The sequence below is a fragment of the Ammospiza nelsoni genome, chromosome 5 (assembly GCF_027579445.1).
Source record: "Ammospiza nelsoni isolate bAmmNel1 chromosome 5, bAmmNel1.pri, whole genome shotgun sequence".
NCBI lineage: Eukaryota > Metazoa > Chordata > Aves > Passeriformes > Passerellidae > Ammospiza > Ammospiza nelsoni.
This window is the reverse complement of record NC_080637.1, coordinates 2,864,443-2,880,021: the sequence shown is the minus strand read 5'-3', so window position 1 is coordinate 2,880,021 and position 15,579 is coordinate 2,864,443. Positions and strand designations below refer to the sequence as shown.

Genomic DNA, 15,579 nt, shown 5'->3' with positions numbered 1-15,579 from the left:
TGGGCTATAGATAACAGTTCAGGTATAGATTGGTTCTACTGCATGAAGATGCTCAGCAAAGAAAAGTCTGTAATGCATTGTGACCAAAACCAAAGGGGCTCTAGGCCTGCCTGCAGCTGGAGCTGACAGCTGTGGGCACAGCTCTGTCACCCACCCTGGGCTGCTGTGACACCTTGGATACAATAAACTGCATTTTGGGTACAATAAACTGCATTTTGGGTACAATAAACTGCATTTTGCTGAAACTGCCATGTCAGGCAGCCTCTGGGTATGGATGCAGGGCTGGTACAGCAGGAGGTGGGGGCAGAGTGAGCCAGGGCTGAAAGGAGAAGAGATGTCCAAGAAAGCAAAACCTTCACCTGTCAGGGCTCCCACAGCCAGGACAGGAGGAGGATTTGCCATCAGCACACAGCCCCATCTCTGATGGTTTCCCAGGGTGGACAGTGCTCTCAGCAGTTTCAGCACTTGCCTCTATAACTCCCTTTGGAAACTGTCCAGGATGCAGTTTATTTCCTGCTGGGAAAGGGAGGCCATGTGGAAATCAATGGGGCTGTGAGAAGAAAGCTCAGAATCCCTTTCCTGCCCCCAGGTAAAGCTGCACGTACAGGAAAGGTGAGGCATGTCCATTATAAATGAGGAAACACCAGAGAATAAACACCCTGGGAGGTAGAAGGCAGCAATCTCCCCCGTTTCTGACCTTTGTTTTCAGTGCTCCTGATTGATCTTCCATTATTAACCAGCCGGGGAGGCAGGAGTGAATGCAGACACACACAGGAGAGCTGCCAGGTTTGGGTGAGCTCTGCTCCAACCCCTCCAGTGGTGCCCACACCGATGAACCAAACACTTTTGGGGTTTATCCAGAGAGAATTGGCACAACCACATCTCTCAGCAGATGTTGGGGGACACTTCTCCGGGAGGCTCCTTGTGGTCTTTCCCTCAAGGGCTGGACTGGTCCATGCTTAGGGCAATATTTGACCTTGAGTTTTGCAGAGTATCTCAAGTTTTTTCTCTCTGAAATATCAGCTATAATGGGAAATTTTACTGTGCAAACTCACATATTGCTGTTTCTATAAGATCTGGATGAGTTTTTTTGAATGCACAAGGGATCCTGATGAATTCACATGTCTTACAAAAGACCTTCCCTGCTTTACAGAAAAAAATATCCTCTCTCCAAAATTCAGCTTCCATGTAAAGATTCCTGACATCATCCAGGGAGAATTCTTCAGAACCCAGAAGTGTATAAACCAAACTGCTCTTTCTCCACTGTCCTGGGTCTTCTGAATATTGGCTGTGAGCCTTTATGTTAATAATAAAAATATAATTTTATTGCTATTATTGTATAATTTAATAATAATATAATTACTACCATAAATAATATATATTATATATAGTACATATAGTATATATATTATATATTATATATATTATATATATCATATATATTATATATATTATATCTAGTACATATAGTATATATATTACATATTTTTATATATATATATATATATATATATATATATATATATATATATATATATATATATATATAAAATATATATATATTATAATTAATCTCTGCTGATTCAAACTAGAAGGGATTTTATATCTTTACCTGGCTGAAAGTTTTATGTGTTCCACAAAACTCCAATGTGTGAACACACCTACAGGTATGTGTGTCTATATACAGACAAATCCTTTTATTTAATCAACTAAATCTGTGCACACAGCTTTAAACCCACGAGTTAAATATCCTCTATTTGGGTTGGAATCTGAGCTTGCAGGCTCAGACCACAGGTAATAAACACAGCCACAGCACCCGACCAGAGAGAGGGAAAGAAAAAATGGAAAGCAGTTTTTTGTTTGCTGAAGACTTAAAATCGCCCCCAAACCCTCTCTGGCTTGAAAATAAAGGAAATAAAACTGTTTCTTGCCTTGAAAATCACTGGCCATTGGCATCTGGATGCTGAGCCAGGTGGGAGTAGAGCCTGGAGACCTGCTGCTGCCCAGCAAAATAACAGAGGTGCCAAAAGCCCTCAGAATTTAACAGTTTATTGCCCCAAAAGACCCTGAGTATCATTTTATGCCTTCAGACTCAGATAATTGCTGGATGTAACTCAAATCAAACCGAGATCAAAAGTATTAATGGAGGTCATAAAATTTTATTTACTTGCCAACCCAGCGTGACTTTTTTTTTTGGCTATGGAAATAAATTAGCAGTAATGTTTTCTTTATTGTTTTGAAAAAATAAAGGTTTTAAGCCAGGCTTGCTGCATTCCTTCACTGGTTTTGCAAAGCTGGTTTAGTGGCAATCATCTCTCCCTGGGAACAGCTCAGCCCCACAGTTATAGCACCTAAAACTGTCCCTGACACCACAAATCCCCATGATAATCCTGGATATTCCGTCTTCTCTCTCGAGGGTTGTGCACCTTTGGAAGGACTCAAAAGTGCTTAAGAAGGAGGATGAAATTGGAGAGGTCTGGTTAAAAATGCTCAAGTTGATGCTTCCTGATTTCAGATGAAGAAAGCAAAGGGGAGAGATTGTACCCCAAAATGCTCCATCCCTGGAAATGCTCAAATAATCCCTGGAAGTGTTCAAAAGCTGTGTGGATGTGTCAGCTGGGGACACATTTTGGTGGTGAACATGTCAGTGCTGGGTAAAGAATTGGAGACAATTATCCTAGAGGTCTTTTCCAGCCTTAATAATTCCGTGAGTGATGAGACATGTGCAAGTCCAAGCCATCCATCCCAGCAGCAACATACCCCACAAATAACCTAGTACTCCCTAAACAAACATCTCACCCTTATTTCCATTTTTCTGGGATTTTTAGGATTTGGGATGGGAGATCCCATCCATCCCAGCAGCTACACACCCCACAAATAACCCAGTACACCCTAAACAAGCACCTCACCCTTATTTCCATTTTTTCTGCGATTTGGGATGGAAGATCCCATCAATCCTAGCAGCTACACACTCCACAAATAACCTAGTCCCCCTAAACAAGCACCTCACCCTTATTTCCATTTTTGGGGGATTTGGGATGGGAGATCCCATCCATCCTAGCAGCTACATACCCCACAAATAACCCAGTACCCCCTAAACAAACTCCTTACTCTTATTTCCGTTTTTCTGGGATTTGGTATGGCAGATCCCATCCATCCCAGCAGCTACACACCCCACAAATAACCCAGTACCCCCTAAATAAACACCTCACCCTTATTTCCATTTTTGGGGGATTTGGGATGGGAGATCCCACCCATCCAGCCATGGGACACAGAGTCCCTGCGCCTGCAGGCTGGGCAAAGCTGTGCTGACACACCTGAGGCCAGAGAGGAAGAGGAAGGTCCCTGTGCTGCAGCTTTCCAGGGGATTTTCAGGAATTCACTCTCCTAGGCTGTCAATCTTGCACCTTTTTTTAAGCAGCACTGAACTGGCTTTCTAAGGGAGTAAAGTGATTTCTCATTTCACTGATAACCTGGACTCTGACTGGAAATAAAAGCCCCAAATGGAAAATCCTGACATTAAAGCTTCAAGCCCAACGTGCAAAGACTCAATCCGGCTAAATCAGTAAATTCCCTCATGGTAATTAAAGGCACTAATTGATTTGTGAAAACATCTTTGGGATGGGAGCTGAAGTGGGGGGATTTACAAGCCCTGCTCCTAATCCCCAGGGACTCCAATCAGTCCAGTTTGACAGGGAAGCAGAGAGCTGCCTGGATGAATGAGGGGAGACTAAGATTTCTTATTTTGTATCTTTTCAAGGAAATACCAGTGCATTTAATGACCAAATTCTCCCTTCCTGAGGCCATTCCTCCAGGCTTCTGAGAGTTTGGGCATCACTTTGATGCTTTCCACAACCAGGGCAAACGCTTCTCTCAGGCACCTTCATGTGAACCCTGTGAATCCACCAAAGCAGCATCAAGGGGGTGAGGAGAAAAAGGGATCCCTAACGAGGAGAAAGGCTCTTGGATGGGGCAGGGAGCAGGGCTCCCTTTGTGTTTCATCTCAGGACAGAGCCCTGGGGCTTCCAGGCACCATGGCCAAGGAGGCAGAGCTTAGTCCTGAGGCATCAAGGCCATGAAGGCTGTGGGAAATGTAGAAATTTCAATTCCATTGAAGCTGTGTGAAATACAGGAATTTCAAATCCATGAGGGCTGGAGGAAATGTAGAAATTTCAGGTTCGTGAAAGCTGTGGGAAATATAGGAATTTCAAATCCATGAGGGCTGGGGGAAATGTGGGAATTTCAAGTCCATGAAGGCTGTGAGAACTGTAGGAATTTCAAGTCCATGAGAGTTATGAAAAATGTAGAAATTTCAAGTCCATGAAGGCTGTGAGAACTGTAGGAATTTCAAGTCCATGAGGGCTGGGGGAAATGTAGGAATTTCAAGTCCATGAGAGATATGAAAAATGTAAAATTTCAAGTCCATGAAGGCTGTGAGAACTGTAGGAATTTCAAGTCCATGAGGGCTATGAAAAATGTAAAATTTCAAGTCCATGAAGGCTGTGGGAATTGTAGGAATTTCAAGTCAATGAGAGTTATAAAAAATGTAGAAATTTCAAGTCCATGAAGGCTGTAGGAAATACAGGAATTTCAAGTCCATACAGGGTGTGGGAAAGGCAGGAATTGCAGCTTACAAACTGTGAGAGAATGAAATGGTTCTTGACTTAAATATTGATAGAGTCATGGAAAGCAGTCCCACCCTGCTTGTTTTTCTCTCTCCAGCCCACGGGGTTTGTGCTCCTGGGCTGAGATTTGGGGCATTTGTCCTTGGTGCCCAGCTGGAGCAGGAATTGTTTTGTCTCCCTGCTCTGTGCACAGAGCTCACCATCCCATAATATGAAGCTCAGACCCACACACTAAAACAGCTCAGAATGTGAAAAATATAAAAGCTAAACTCTGATGGAGTGAGCTGGGCTGGTGCAAAAGGCAGCTATGTTGACTTAGAAGGTGTAAAAAAACTCATGATCCACCACGTTCCATCATCCAGGTGTCCCTGATCCACAGCTTTCCATCATCCAGTGGGAAACTCCCTGCTGGGTGTTCCCACCTGAGTATAAACCCAAGAGAGGTTGTGTTCTGGGGATTTTCTTCATCATTTCTTTGGGATCCCCTTGGCCTCTGATGGATCCAGTCTGTGACCATCACTTCAACTGACAGACATCAAAATTGCAATGACCAAGTTCTGTGGAGTCTATGATGAGGTGCAATCTTTCTACTCTCATCCTTTCCTTTTCTTCCTTATGCTTTTTCTTATGTGATATTTTAGGCTTTTGTATTTTCATATTGCTGGAGATAATAACAACCAGAATGGCTTTGTAGCTGCTTTCTCTTAAAACCAAATTGTTCTAAAATAAACCTATATATATATAAAATATATATTATATATTTACATACATATATATCTATATCTATATATGTGTCTATATCTATATATGTGTCTATATATCTATATATCTATACATATATGTATATATATATTTTTTACATATCTATTATATTATACAAACACTAATCATTCAGTGTCATTTCACTCTAATCCACCCTGAGGGATCTATTGGCTCTGGAAAGTATCACTGCACAAATTCTTGGTGGACACAATGCTTGGAATTCAGTTTTCTACACCAAGGGCCAAAGTTATCAGGGCAGTGCTCCTTTAAAAAACCACGGGAGTTGGGAGAAGGGTTTTCCTGGGATTCTCACCTGAAGATGCTCCACTCAGGCTCGATCCTCAGGATGGTGGGATCCTCTACATATTCATAGTGCAGCTCTTGGTGTATCTTGGCCTTGTCCACTCTCACAGACACCTTCACCTTCTCAAAGCCTTCATAGGAGGCCGTGGTGTTACAGACAATGTGCTTGGTGGATCTCCTGGGAGGAGGAGAAAGTAAATGTGAACCAGCAGCAAAATGGTGCCAAAAAGAGCCCAGATATTTATTCTCATGTCCTGTGGCCCAAACCTGTGCACTGAAGAGGTGGAACTCAGTGTGTTCCTGTAGCAGTCTCTGGGGAAGTGGCATTGCCTTTTCACTGCGTTAAACAAAACCACAAGAGCCCTCATCTCTCAGGACTCAGAGTAAAATCTGAACCCCAAGGGCAGTCCAAAGCAGGCCTCTCTGCAGAAGTATTTCTCTGTGATTAAACATTTGATGGATGTTTCCTTCCTGCCTGCAGACATGTGCAGCAGCAGCTCGTAAAAGGGGTGTTTGCACCTCAGCTTTGCAGCCTGGGATCATAAAGTTTGCTTTGCATTAGGACTGTAAGTCTTGTTTTAAGTGCAGTTTGCAGCATGCCTGGGACCTCTGGAAGTGCTAATACAGTGGGAAGCATTTTACGATTAAAGAGGATTCTGCATAAACCTTTCCTTTTTGGCAGGGCTCAAACCCAGCTCCAGGTCTGCGTTTCTTTCAAAATGAGTCAAAAATCCGGGCACTAAACATTCTCAGACTTCCCAGTCCTGTGATTTGTGATGCAAATCACAAAGCCTCACCTTATGCCCCTAAAATGGGAGTGTAAGACACCTCCAATGACTGCACCCTCCAGGTGCCCTCTGAATTCCCCCAAAAGACAGTGCTCAATCCCTCCTAAAATTCCCCAGCCTTCAGTGAGCATCTCCAAGCAGCTGTGGCTCCCACTTGGCATTTCAAATCACAGCCTGTGACTTCACCCTGCTGAATTTTGGATGCTGGATCGCTCCACAGCCATGACAGGCTGCTAAAGAGGATCCCCACAGCCAGGAGAGGGAAGGGCATTGCCCCAGGGCAGTGCTCCCAGGTCTCCTGTGAATGAGCTCTTCCTCTGCCAAGGACATATTTGGGAGAAATGTGCCAACTTCATCTTCAGCCCCCATCTCTACTGGCAGCAAAATGTGTTGCTCTGGGTAGTTTGGAGCTGCAGGAGCCCCTGGGAATGGGATTCAGGCTCATTCTCACAGGGATCAGGGAACATCCAGCAGGTAACACTGACATTAAGCCTCTCTGAAGCGCCATTGAGCAGGAGCCAACACGGAGCTGAAATGTTGCAAATCATCCATTTCTTAGCACTACAGGACTATTCTGGGATAAAAGGGAGGTGGTTTAGTACTTCGAACTGATGTTGTCAGATTTTCTTTGTCACCTCCACTAAAGCAGGGACATGAAAATGAATCTTTTAAACGACACACTCCCAGAGCAAGTAGCAGAGCGCAGGACCGTGGAGAATTGTACTGAAATCTGACAAGAGGCCACGGGAAAAAGCACATCAAATACTAGTCAAAACAATGAAATAAATCCTACTTTCTTTCCCCAAAAACATGGCCAGCAAGGCTGTGCATGTTGCAGAATGCACAAGTCCTGTTGCAGCAAAGGAGGCACTTGAGGGACAAGGTGTCAGGACTGCAGGAGAAGTTTCCTGCCTTTAATTGGCATTTAATCTTTCACACTCAGGCATGAGCAGCAGGAAGGGCTCATCTGTACCTGTAGAAGAGGCAGGGCTGTCTCCCAAAGGTCACAATGACATTGCTGCCAGCGTTGAGGTTGTTGCCTGTGATTGTCACCTGGGTGCCACCCGACACTGGTCCTCGCTTCGGCTTCAGGTCAGAGAGGGTCAGAGTCTGTGGAGGCAAAGGGAGGTGTTGGAGACACAGCACAGGGACCTTCCCTCTCCTGTTAGTGCTGGAGAGAGGGAGGCACCCCCAAGGATTAATCAGGGTAATTCTGAAGTTGGCCACATCTGGCTGATAAAGGAGCCTGGAGTGACACCAGACCTGTCAGAGACTCCCTGCTCGAATGCCAGCTTGGTGGGATGAGTTCAGACCCAACCCCAGTCTGTTCTCACTCCTCCAAAACGAGATCTGCCCTTGTACCCACTCAGAAATAATCCCACAAAGACAGGTCCGTGCCTGGAGCACTCTGGGTCACAACCTCTCATCTCCACTGCTTGTTTGGCACAGACCAGGGCTCCTTTTGCTGTCACACACCACCAGCTCTGCAGGATAACTCAGGCAGTGAACTGGTTTGATTGCATCTGGATGGGGAATCTCCACCTCCAAACTGTGCAACTCACAAGTGATGAAAATTGCTTGATTTTGAGAAGATCACTCAACTTTATTGATTCTCAGAATCACAGGATAGTTTGAGTGGGAAGGGACCTCAAAGATCAGCCAGTCCCACCCCAGCCACGGTCAGGGACACTTTCCACTATCCCAGATTGCTCCAATCCCTGTCCAACCTGGCCCTGGACACTGCTAGGGATGAGGCACAGCTTCTTTGGCTTCACCACTCTCACAGGGAACAACTCCTTCCCAATATTCCATCCAACCCTGCCCTCTGCTAGTGGGAAGCCATCCCCCTTGGATGGAGGAGAGCTCAGCCGAACACCTGAGTGTGTTCTTGCCTCTCCCACACAGGATCCCAGAATCACTCCAAGGTCATCCAAGTCCAGCCTGTGACCCATCCCCACCCCGACAACCAAAACAGAGCTCATTCTTTGAACACCTCTAGGGATGGGACTCCATCACCTCCTGGCGCAATTCCAATATCCAACAACCCTTTCCATGAAGAAATTCCTCCTGATGTCCAACCTGGACCTGCCGTGGTGCAAAATGCTCACACACGACCCTAAATCTTTCTCTTTTCTGACCTGGATGTTGAGACAGCCTTGAGCTTTCCTTCAGTGAGACATGGTGGTGCTTCTCTGAAATGCCACAGCCTCAGAAGCAGCACTGCCCCCTGAACACCTTTTCCCTTTTCCTGCTGATTTTCTGAGCCTCTTTTCCCAGCCTAACACAGTGTTCTGTTAATATATCAAAAAGGGCCACAATTCCTTTAGAGGCCCCAAATCTCAAAACTCTTTTTCTTACCTTGCCACCCTCCCTTCTTCCCCAAATCAAGATAAAATACTCGCACTCTGAAGGCACAGATCACCCTGTTACCACAATGCAGAGAGGAGACATCAATATTCAGGGAGAAATTTGGTGTTACAGTTTATTCTTTCATTTGCATTTTAATAGAAAAACTTTCCATTCAGTCCCAAGTGAAAAGCTACTATATGCATTTAAATGAAGATTATTTCTTTCCCCCTCTCTTTAAGAATGATGACACAAGTGCTTGAAGCTCTCAGCTCCTCTGAGCGAGCAGGTACATCATGCAGTCACCTTATTGAGCTTTGGAGACCATTAATCCATATTTATAAAACCACCTGACACACACCACAGCTCCCACTCTCACACACACAGAGCCACCTCTGTTCCCAGGCCCCTCTGGTTTAATCATTTTGAAAAACAGCGGTAAGATTTCCATTTTTCCATTTTGCTCCTGTTCTAAATGCAGCTCTTGCAGGAAGGGCAGAACATGAAAACCAGACTTACAGCTCTGTAGAAGGATCTGCTGTCAGAGCTGGGCACTTTGTGTGTTTAAACCTGGCTGGTTTTCACCTGATGGTTTGGAAGCTGGTTTTATACTTAGAATCATGGAATTTTTGAGGTTTTTGAAGGACCCCTATGATCTGCTAAGTCCAGGCTTTAACCCACAACTAAAGCACAAGGTCCTCCCTGAGCCTCCTTTGCTCCAGGCTCAGCCCCTGCCCAGCTCCCTCAGCCCCTCCTGGTTCTCCAGACCCTGCCCAGCTCCCTCAGCCTCTCCTGGTTCTCCAGACCCTGCCCAGCTCCCTCAGCCATTCCTGCTGCTCCAGACCCTTCCCCAGCTCTGTTCTCTTTCCTGAGGGGCTCAAAATCCAGGATTTGAGGTGGGGTCTCAGCAGTGCCAGCAGAGTGGGGTGGGCACTGCCCTGCTCCTGCTGGCCATACCATTCCTGATACAACCCAGGTGGCGTTGACTTCTTGGTCACCAGGACACACCTGGCCTTATGTTCAGCCACAGGTCCTTTTTCATTGGGCAGCATTCCAGCCATTCTCCAAGCTTGGAGTGTGATTTTCTGGGAATATTCTCTACCATTGTCTTTAAATGGGATAAAAAACCACAGGAAGAGTATGGAAATGCAAAGGATGCACTTCAGTACTGCTCATTTATATTTTGGGTACCACCTCAAGCTTTGATAGCAGCTCCCTTACTGATGGAAACCTCCACCAAGTGCAAATTCCTGCTGACCTTGATGGCTGGCAGAAAATGGGTTGGGAATGGCCAACCTGGTGCCAAAGCCCACACAGCACCACTGCAGCAGTATCTGATTCAAAAATCATAAAGAATATCTGAGTTAAAGACCCAAAAGAGCTTTGTCTCACCCCTGGGTGGGCTCCCTGCCCTCTCCTGGGGGTAGATAAAGCAGCCATGGCATTTTGAGGATCCTCACAGGCCACAGCCACACCAGGAAGGCTCCTTGGCAAAGCCCTGCTGTGCCTGGAGTCAATCTTACAAATGGGTTTGTGGCTCAGCTTTTAAAGGTGTGATCAGCCTTAAATTTTTCACAGTGGCCTTCCTGAATATTGCACAGCACATTCACAGCAAAACTCCAGATTATTCACCATTTCCTCGCTGGTGGAAGGTGGTGGAAAATGCAAAGAGAGTCTTGTGGATAGGCTGGAGAGTGACAACGAGGGAAAGAGGACATGAAATTTTCTGCATTTTTTAGGATGTTATCTACTTTCTTCAGCTTCCCAACCCTTTCTTTCCTCCAGCATCTCCTGCACACAGGTTTTCCACAGAGAAGCACCATCAGAGGTGGGTCTAAACTGTCCCCCATGGAGCTTGTCAGGACCTTGGTTCCTATTCCATTCCTCCTGGGAACACAGGAAGAGCAAGCTGTGACTTAAACACAGCTTGTGCACCTGGGTTTCCTTCCTAGAGGTTCCACAGTAGCAGCAAGAGGGGAAAAGATGAAAAGGATGGATGGGAAGTGCTCCCCAAAACAAGGATTTTAGGAAGAAATGTGGAGCAGCCCGCAACACCTGCACTGAGACACAATATTTTCATCTAAAGCCAGAATAAAGATAAATATTCTTCAGTAAATGTAACATTTTTTTCATTGAAAGACTGGGGCAATAATTACAGCAAGAAAATGAATAACTAAAAAAAATATATTTCATTTAGATCATCATAAATTTCATTTCAGCTTTGTTTCCCTCTTGGCTTATTGTACTTCCTAATGCAATTTGCAGGTTTTGATCACAGACGAGTTTAAAACAAATGAGCAGCTATTTGAATTTAAAAGTTCTGGTTTAGAAAGATGGAGAAGAACCATTCTGGCATCTCTAAACTAAGCCACCTCTTTCTTAAAACACTGAAATTAGATACTCATCTGAGCCCAAACCATCATCTCTTTGAATTCTTGCAAGACAGGGAAAGGCTGAACCAATTGGCCAACTCTGACCAAGTTTTCCTTCAAACCTCTCAAAAACCAATTTTCCAGAAGATTTGCTATGAGTCAAGAAGTGACATTTATCTCCCAGGTGCTGCCCTTCCTTGCTTTTCAAACATCTTCTTTCCCTTCAAGCTGCCACGCACCGCTGCGGGATGCCAAGGCGCGTTGAGATTCCTGCAGCAGCATCTCTGCCCTCCTGGCAGAAAAAACCCAAGGAAGCCAAAAAAATACAGCTCCCACTGTGAAAGCAGAGGACACGGGAGAGGGAATATGATGGCAGGCTGCAGAGTGCCTGTATTTTGGGGTTTTTTTTTGTCTAGCACAAAGGTATGGAGGTATTGAGCAGAGAAAAACCCTGGTGGCTTCGTGCTCACGCCCTGGCAGCCGGGAAGGCGGTGAGCGGAGGGAAAAGCTGTCACAGATGGACACGGATGATCAAAAGCAGACAGTAATTCCAGGAGTAGCAAAAGGTGACACGTTGAAGTGTAATGTCCTGGAAAGAGCCCTTCTGGCTGCCTGGTAGGGGCTTTCTCTCAAGGTGTTTCTGTGCCCCCGCCACTGCAACACCTGAGTGACACTGGGAGATGCAGAGAACAGAGGAATTTCTGTAGCTCGAGGGGGGAATCCAAGACATTTGCATTCATTACAAGTTCCCTTTACCATAAAGAAATGCTCAGGCATGTGAATAATTTCAGAAGAGACCCATTCTCTTGCAAGAGCTGAGAGCTTTTGATGGGAACAAAGGGACCCTCTCATCTCAAACCTGCACAGATCTGAACAGATCAAGGCCAGACAATGCTTGCATGTCCCCAGCAAGGGGTCTTAGAGGAATAATCAGGTCTCTTGGACAAGCAACATCATCAGAAGGGAGGAATAAAGCACAGGTTGAGTGTACAACATGTGTTTGCACTTGAACTGAAGCTGAAGCTTGCAGGTGTCTCTTGTTTCATCATGGAGCATCCAAAAGCAGCACTGAGCCCCAGTCACATCCTACAGCTCACCAGCAGCCTGAGCTGGATCTGTCCTGATCCCAGTGCTCCTGGTGTGGATGGGATGAATAAACACCTGGGGGAATCCAGGAAGGAGGAGAAAGAAACCCAATCAAGACCATCACACTCATGCTGCTGAAGATTCTGGGGTTGCAATCAGTAGTGACAGCCCTCAAATTTCTTCTGGAGGACACCAGTGGCCCCAAGCAGAGGGGCGTTGGTAGCAAAAGCATCACAACCCCCAAAAAAAAGATACTAGGGAAATTTTCCTCTTTTAAGCTCCTTTTTATTCTTTCCTGTACAGCACTTTTAACTATTAATGAGAATTTTCTGTATTAATTTCGACCGCGACTGCATGGAACTGTAACTGGACTAATAATCTGGACTATTATTAGGTTGTTCAAACTTTAATTAGACTAGCTATTTTTGCTGGGAACAAGATGTTGAAAGGAAATGGAATGAACAATCTGGTGCACCAGAACGGCAGCGAAGAGCTTGGAGGCACAATGTGGTGAAGGACAATGGACAGAGGGAGTAAGAGGAGCAAGGCCAAGGAGTTCAGGGCCAAGGAGAACTTTTTCAGGAACTTACCATGAAGTAGTAGAGCTGAGAAGACCTGGCCATGAACTCTGGCTTGCACTCGGCCACGCAGATTTCCACGAATCCGGCGTGCTGGCTGGGCTTGGCCTCCCCCATCTCACACACGATCCTAAGAGGAAAACACCAACCAGGAGCAGAGTTTGAGGGGTGGTTTTGGTAAGATGGAATTGCAGCTAAGAACCCACACTGCTGGGGGATGGACTGAAGATTAATCTACCCTCTTCTGTCCCATCCAGAACCAAAATTGTGGATGAAGTTATTCTTTAGAAAGTGGTGGCTTCTGGCTGGGACAAGTGCTGAGGTGGTGTAAATCCACTTTAATGCACAGAGAAATGTTGGGCTGAGGTCTGGCTCCATCCCTCTCAGCTCCAGCCTGGTGTGGTGGAGGCAGCTCTAAGGTTTAATGATCACTCCTGCATTTAGCAAGAGGCTTTTCAGGAATTGAACAGCTTGGGGTGACTGCTTGGTGAAAACCAGGATAACTTCAGGGCATTTGCCATGAGGATCACCTAAATATGCAATCCAAACACAGTAATAACTGGGTTATGAAATAAATAGATTATCCTGAGCTGTACATGAGGAATGGCTTCTTCATCCCTCAATTCCCAAGTCAGAATGGATCCCTTGGAAGGCCCCTGTAGGTAGGAATGTCATTAGGTGTGCTGTGGCCTTTGCTGTGCCACACACCCCACTTACTGCTCTGCTGGGATGTACCCTTCCACCAGGGGCTTGCACTCCACGCCGGCCACTTTGACGTGGGAGGCGATATCGCGGAATTCCAGCCCCAGGTTCTCCCCGCGGATGGTCACTCTGGTGCCTCCCTCACGAGGGCCCGTCACAGGGTTGATCTGGGGAAACAAGCCAAGAGAAAGGAGAACGATCAAAGCAGGCACCAGAATCCTGGCTGTGGCATTCACGTTTTCTGGAAAAATCCCTTCACCTGGGATTTTTCTCCTGGGAAGCTGAGAAGTCTCAGAGAAAAAGGAAAACAATATTATCTCATTTGCTTCTCCTGTGTTTTGCTCATGTGGAATGTATTTGGAGGTTGTTTACCCACAGGTGATTGTTTCATTGGATTCTAGTGTGAGTTGTTTCCGCTCTTTGGCCAATCAGTGCCAAGCTGTGTTGAGACTCTGGAGAGAGTAATGGATTTTCATTATTATCTTTTAGCCTTCTGTCTGTATCCTTTCTGTGTTCTTTCGTATAGTAAAGTTTAGCATTATTTAATATAATATAGTATCATAAAATAATAAATTAGCCTTCTGAGAACATGGAGTCAGATTCATCATTCCTGCCTTCATCTGGGGGCAACACAAATACAAAACCTGTCAGGTGAAAGAACAGACAACTTTTGGGGATCACTAGGGACACTTATAAATGCTGAACAAACCTACTTCAGATACACAGAGTATGCAAAATTCTGCCTCAGACCTCATTTACTCTCTTTTAACTACTTGCAAAACATCCAGAGATGAGTTGAAGATTTTTTTGTAGGGATTCATGGAGCTGCAGCTGAGCTCTGCACTTTGTAGACGTGAGCCATGGAAAGGCAGCAGAGGGACACGGTGGAGAGAAATGGGAGAAAGGACAAGACGAGGACATAAAGGGTTGAGCCAGTCACTTGAAATCCTAAATTCCCAGCCCACAGCACATGGAGGGAATGGCCATGCAGCAGAAATTCAGCTGAAAATGTCCACCTGGAAAATATCCAGCCAAGCCACAGTAGGAAGAGGGTGTTGGGTTAGGTGTGGAGGAGGTGGATGGTGACTGAGACAGCAGCAGCAGCTGCTCTGTGCCAACACCTCTTCCTGAAAGAGCTCCAGTTTCCCTCCTGGGAGAGCTGGGGCCATTGGAAATGTAGGCAGGGAGCATGGACAGATTATTTGTGGAGCCTCTGGGTCTGAGCATAAGAGGAGCAACCATCCCAACCAGCCTGGGGGCTGCTGGAATGGTGTTTGCATGCCAGCCTGGCCCTGCACCAGACCCTCACAGGGCCTTGCTCCATCCCCCTTGTCCAGAGCCAGGTGGGAATCAGCACTAGAACTGTCTCCTGAGCATTGGAACAACACCAGAATCACAAGGCTGGCCCTTAATTATCTCCATCCTGCCCTTCCTCACCATGCCCACTTTGCCATGCCACTGCCCTCTTGAGAAGGGTTCAAACACTTCCCTTGCAGGGTGTTCCCTGCTGCCTGCCCAGGATGCCACGGCTGCCATCTGCCAGGGCTGGCACAGCTCTCCCTGCAGTGAGCAAAGGGGAATTCCCTGTCTCAGGCCCATTCCCACCTGCCCCTGGCTCTGCCAGGTGGGAATCCAGGGCTGGCAGCCATGCCCTGCTGCTCCCAGCACCCAGCCTGGCACCAGCGTTGGTGTGATTCCCACCCAAAGGGTGATTTTTAGAAGGGCCAACCTTTAATAAAAGGAGGGAGAGCCAGGCACCTCTAGGGGATATTTAATTTCAGGATATTAACTTTAGGATAGTAATTTTAGGTGTTGTGAACCAGCTCCTCAGTGAGTGTGAGTTATCTCTGACTCTAAAGGGAACCAGGAGGTGTTTGCGGTGGTTTGACAGGAAAGAAAAAAGAAAGGGAAAGAGGAAAGGGAAAAGGGAAGGCGAGAGGGAAAGGGGAAAGGGAAAGGGAAAGGGAAAGGGAAAGGGAAAGGGAAAGGGAAAGGGAAAGGGAAAAGGAAAGGGAAA

General features: G+C 46.0%; 1 protein-coding gene across 1 annotated transcript in view; it reads right to left on the bottom strand.

Annotated features, from left to right (window-relative positions):
* Positions 1-15,579, bottom strand: part of PLXNA4 (plexin A4) — a 502,236-nt gene that overhangs the window by 58,393 nt on the left and 428,264 nt on the right. The window contains exons 13-16 of the mRNA XM_059471897.1: positions 13,578-13,729; positions 12,873-12,990; positions 7,452-7,588; positions 5,701-5,868 (exon numbers count right to left, since the gene is read on the bottom strand). Of these exons, the coding sequence (XP_059327880.1) occupies positions 5,701-5,868; positions 7,452-7,588; positions 12,873-12,990; positions 13,578-13,729 (575 nt within the window). The remainder of the gene's footprint in view (positions 1-5,700; positions 5,869-7,451; positions 7,589-12,872; positions 12,991-13,577; positions 13,730-15,579) is intronic.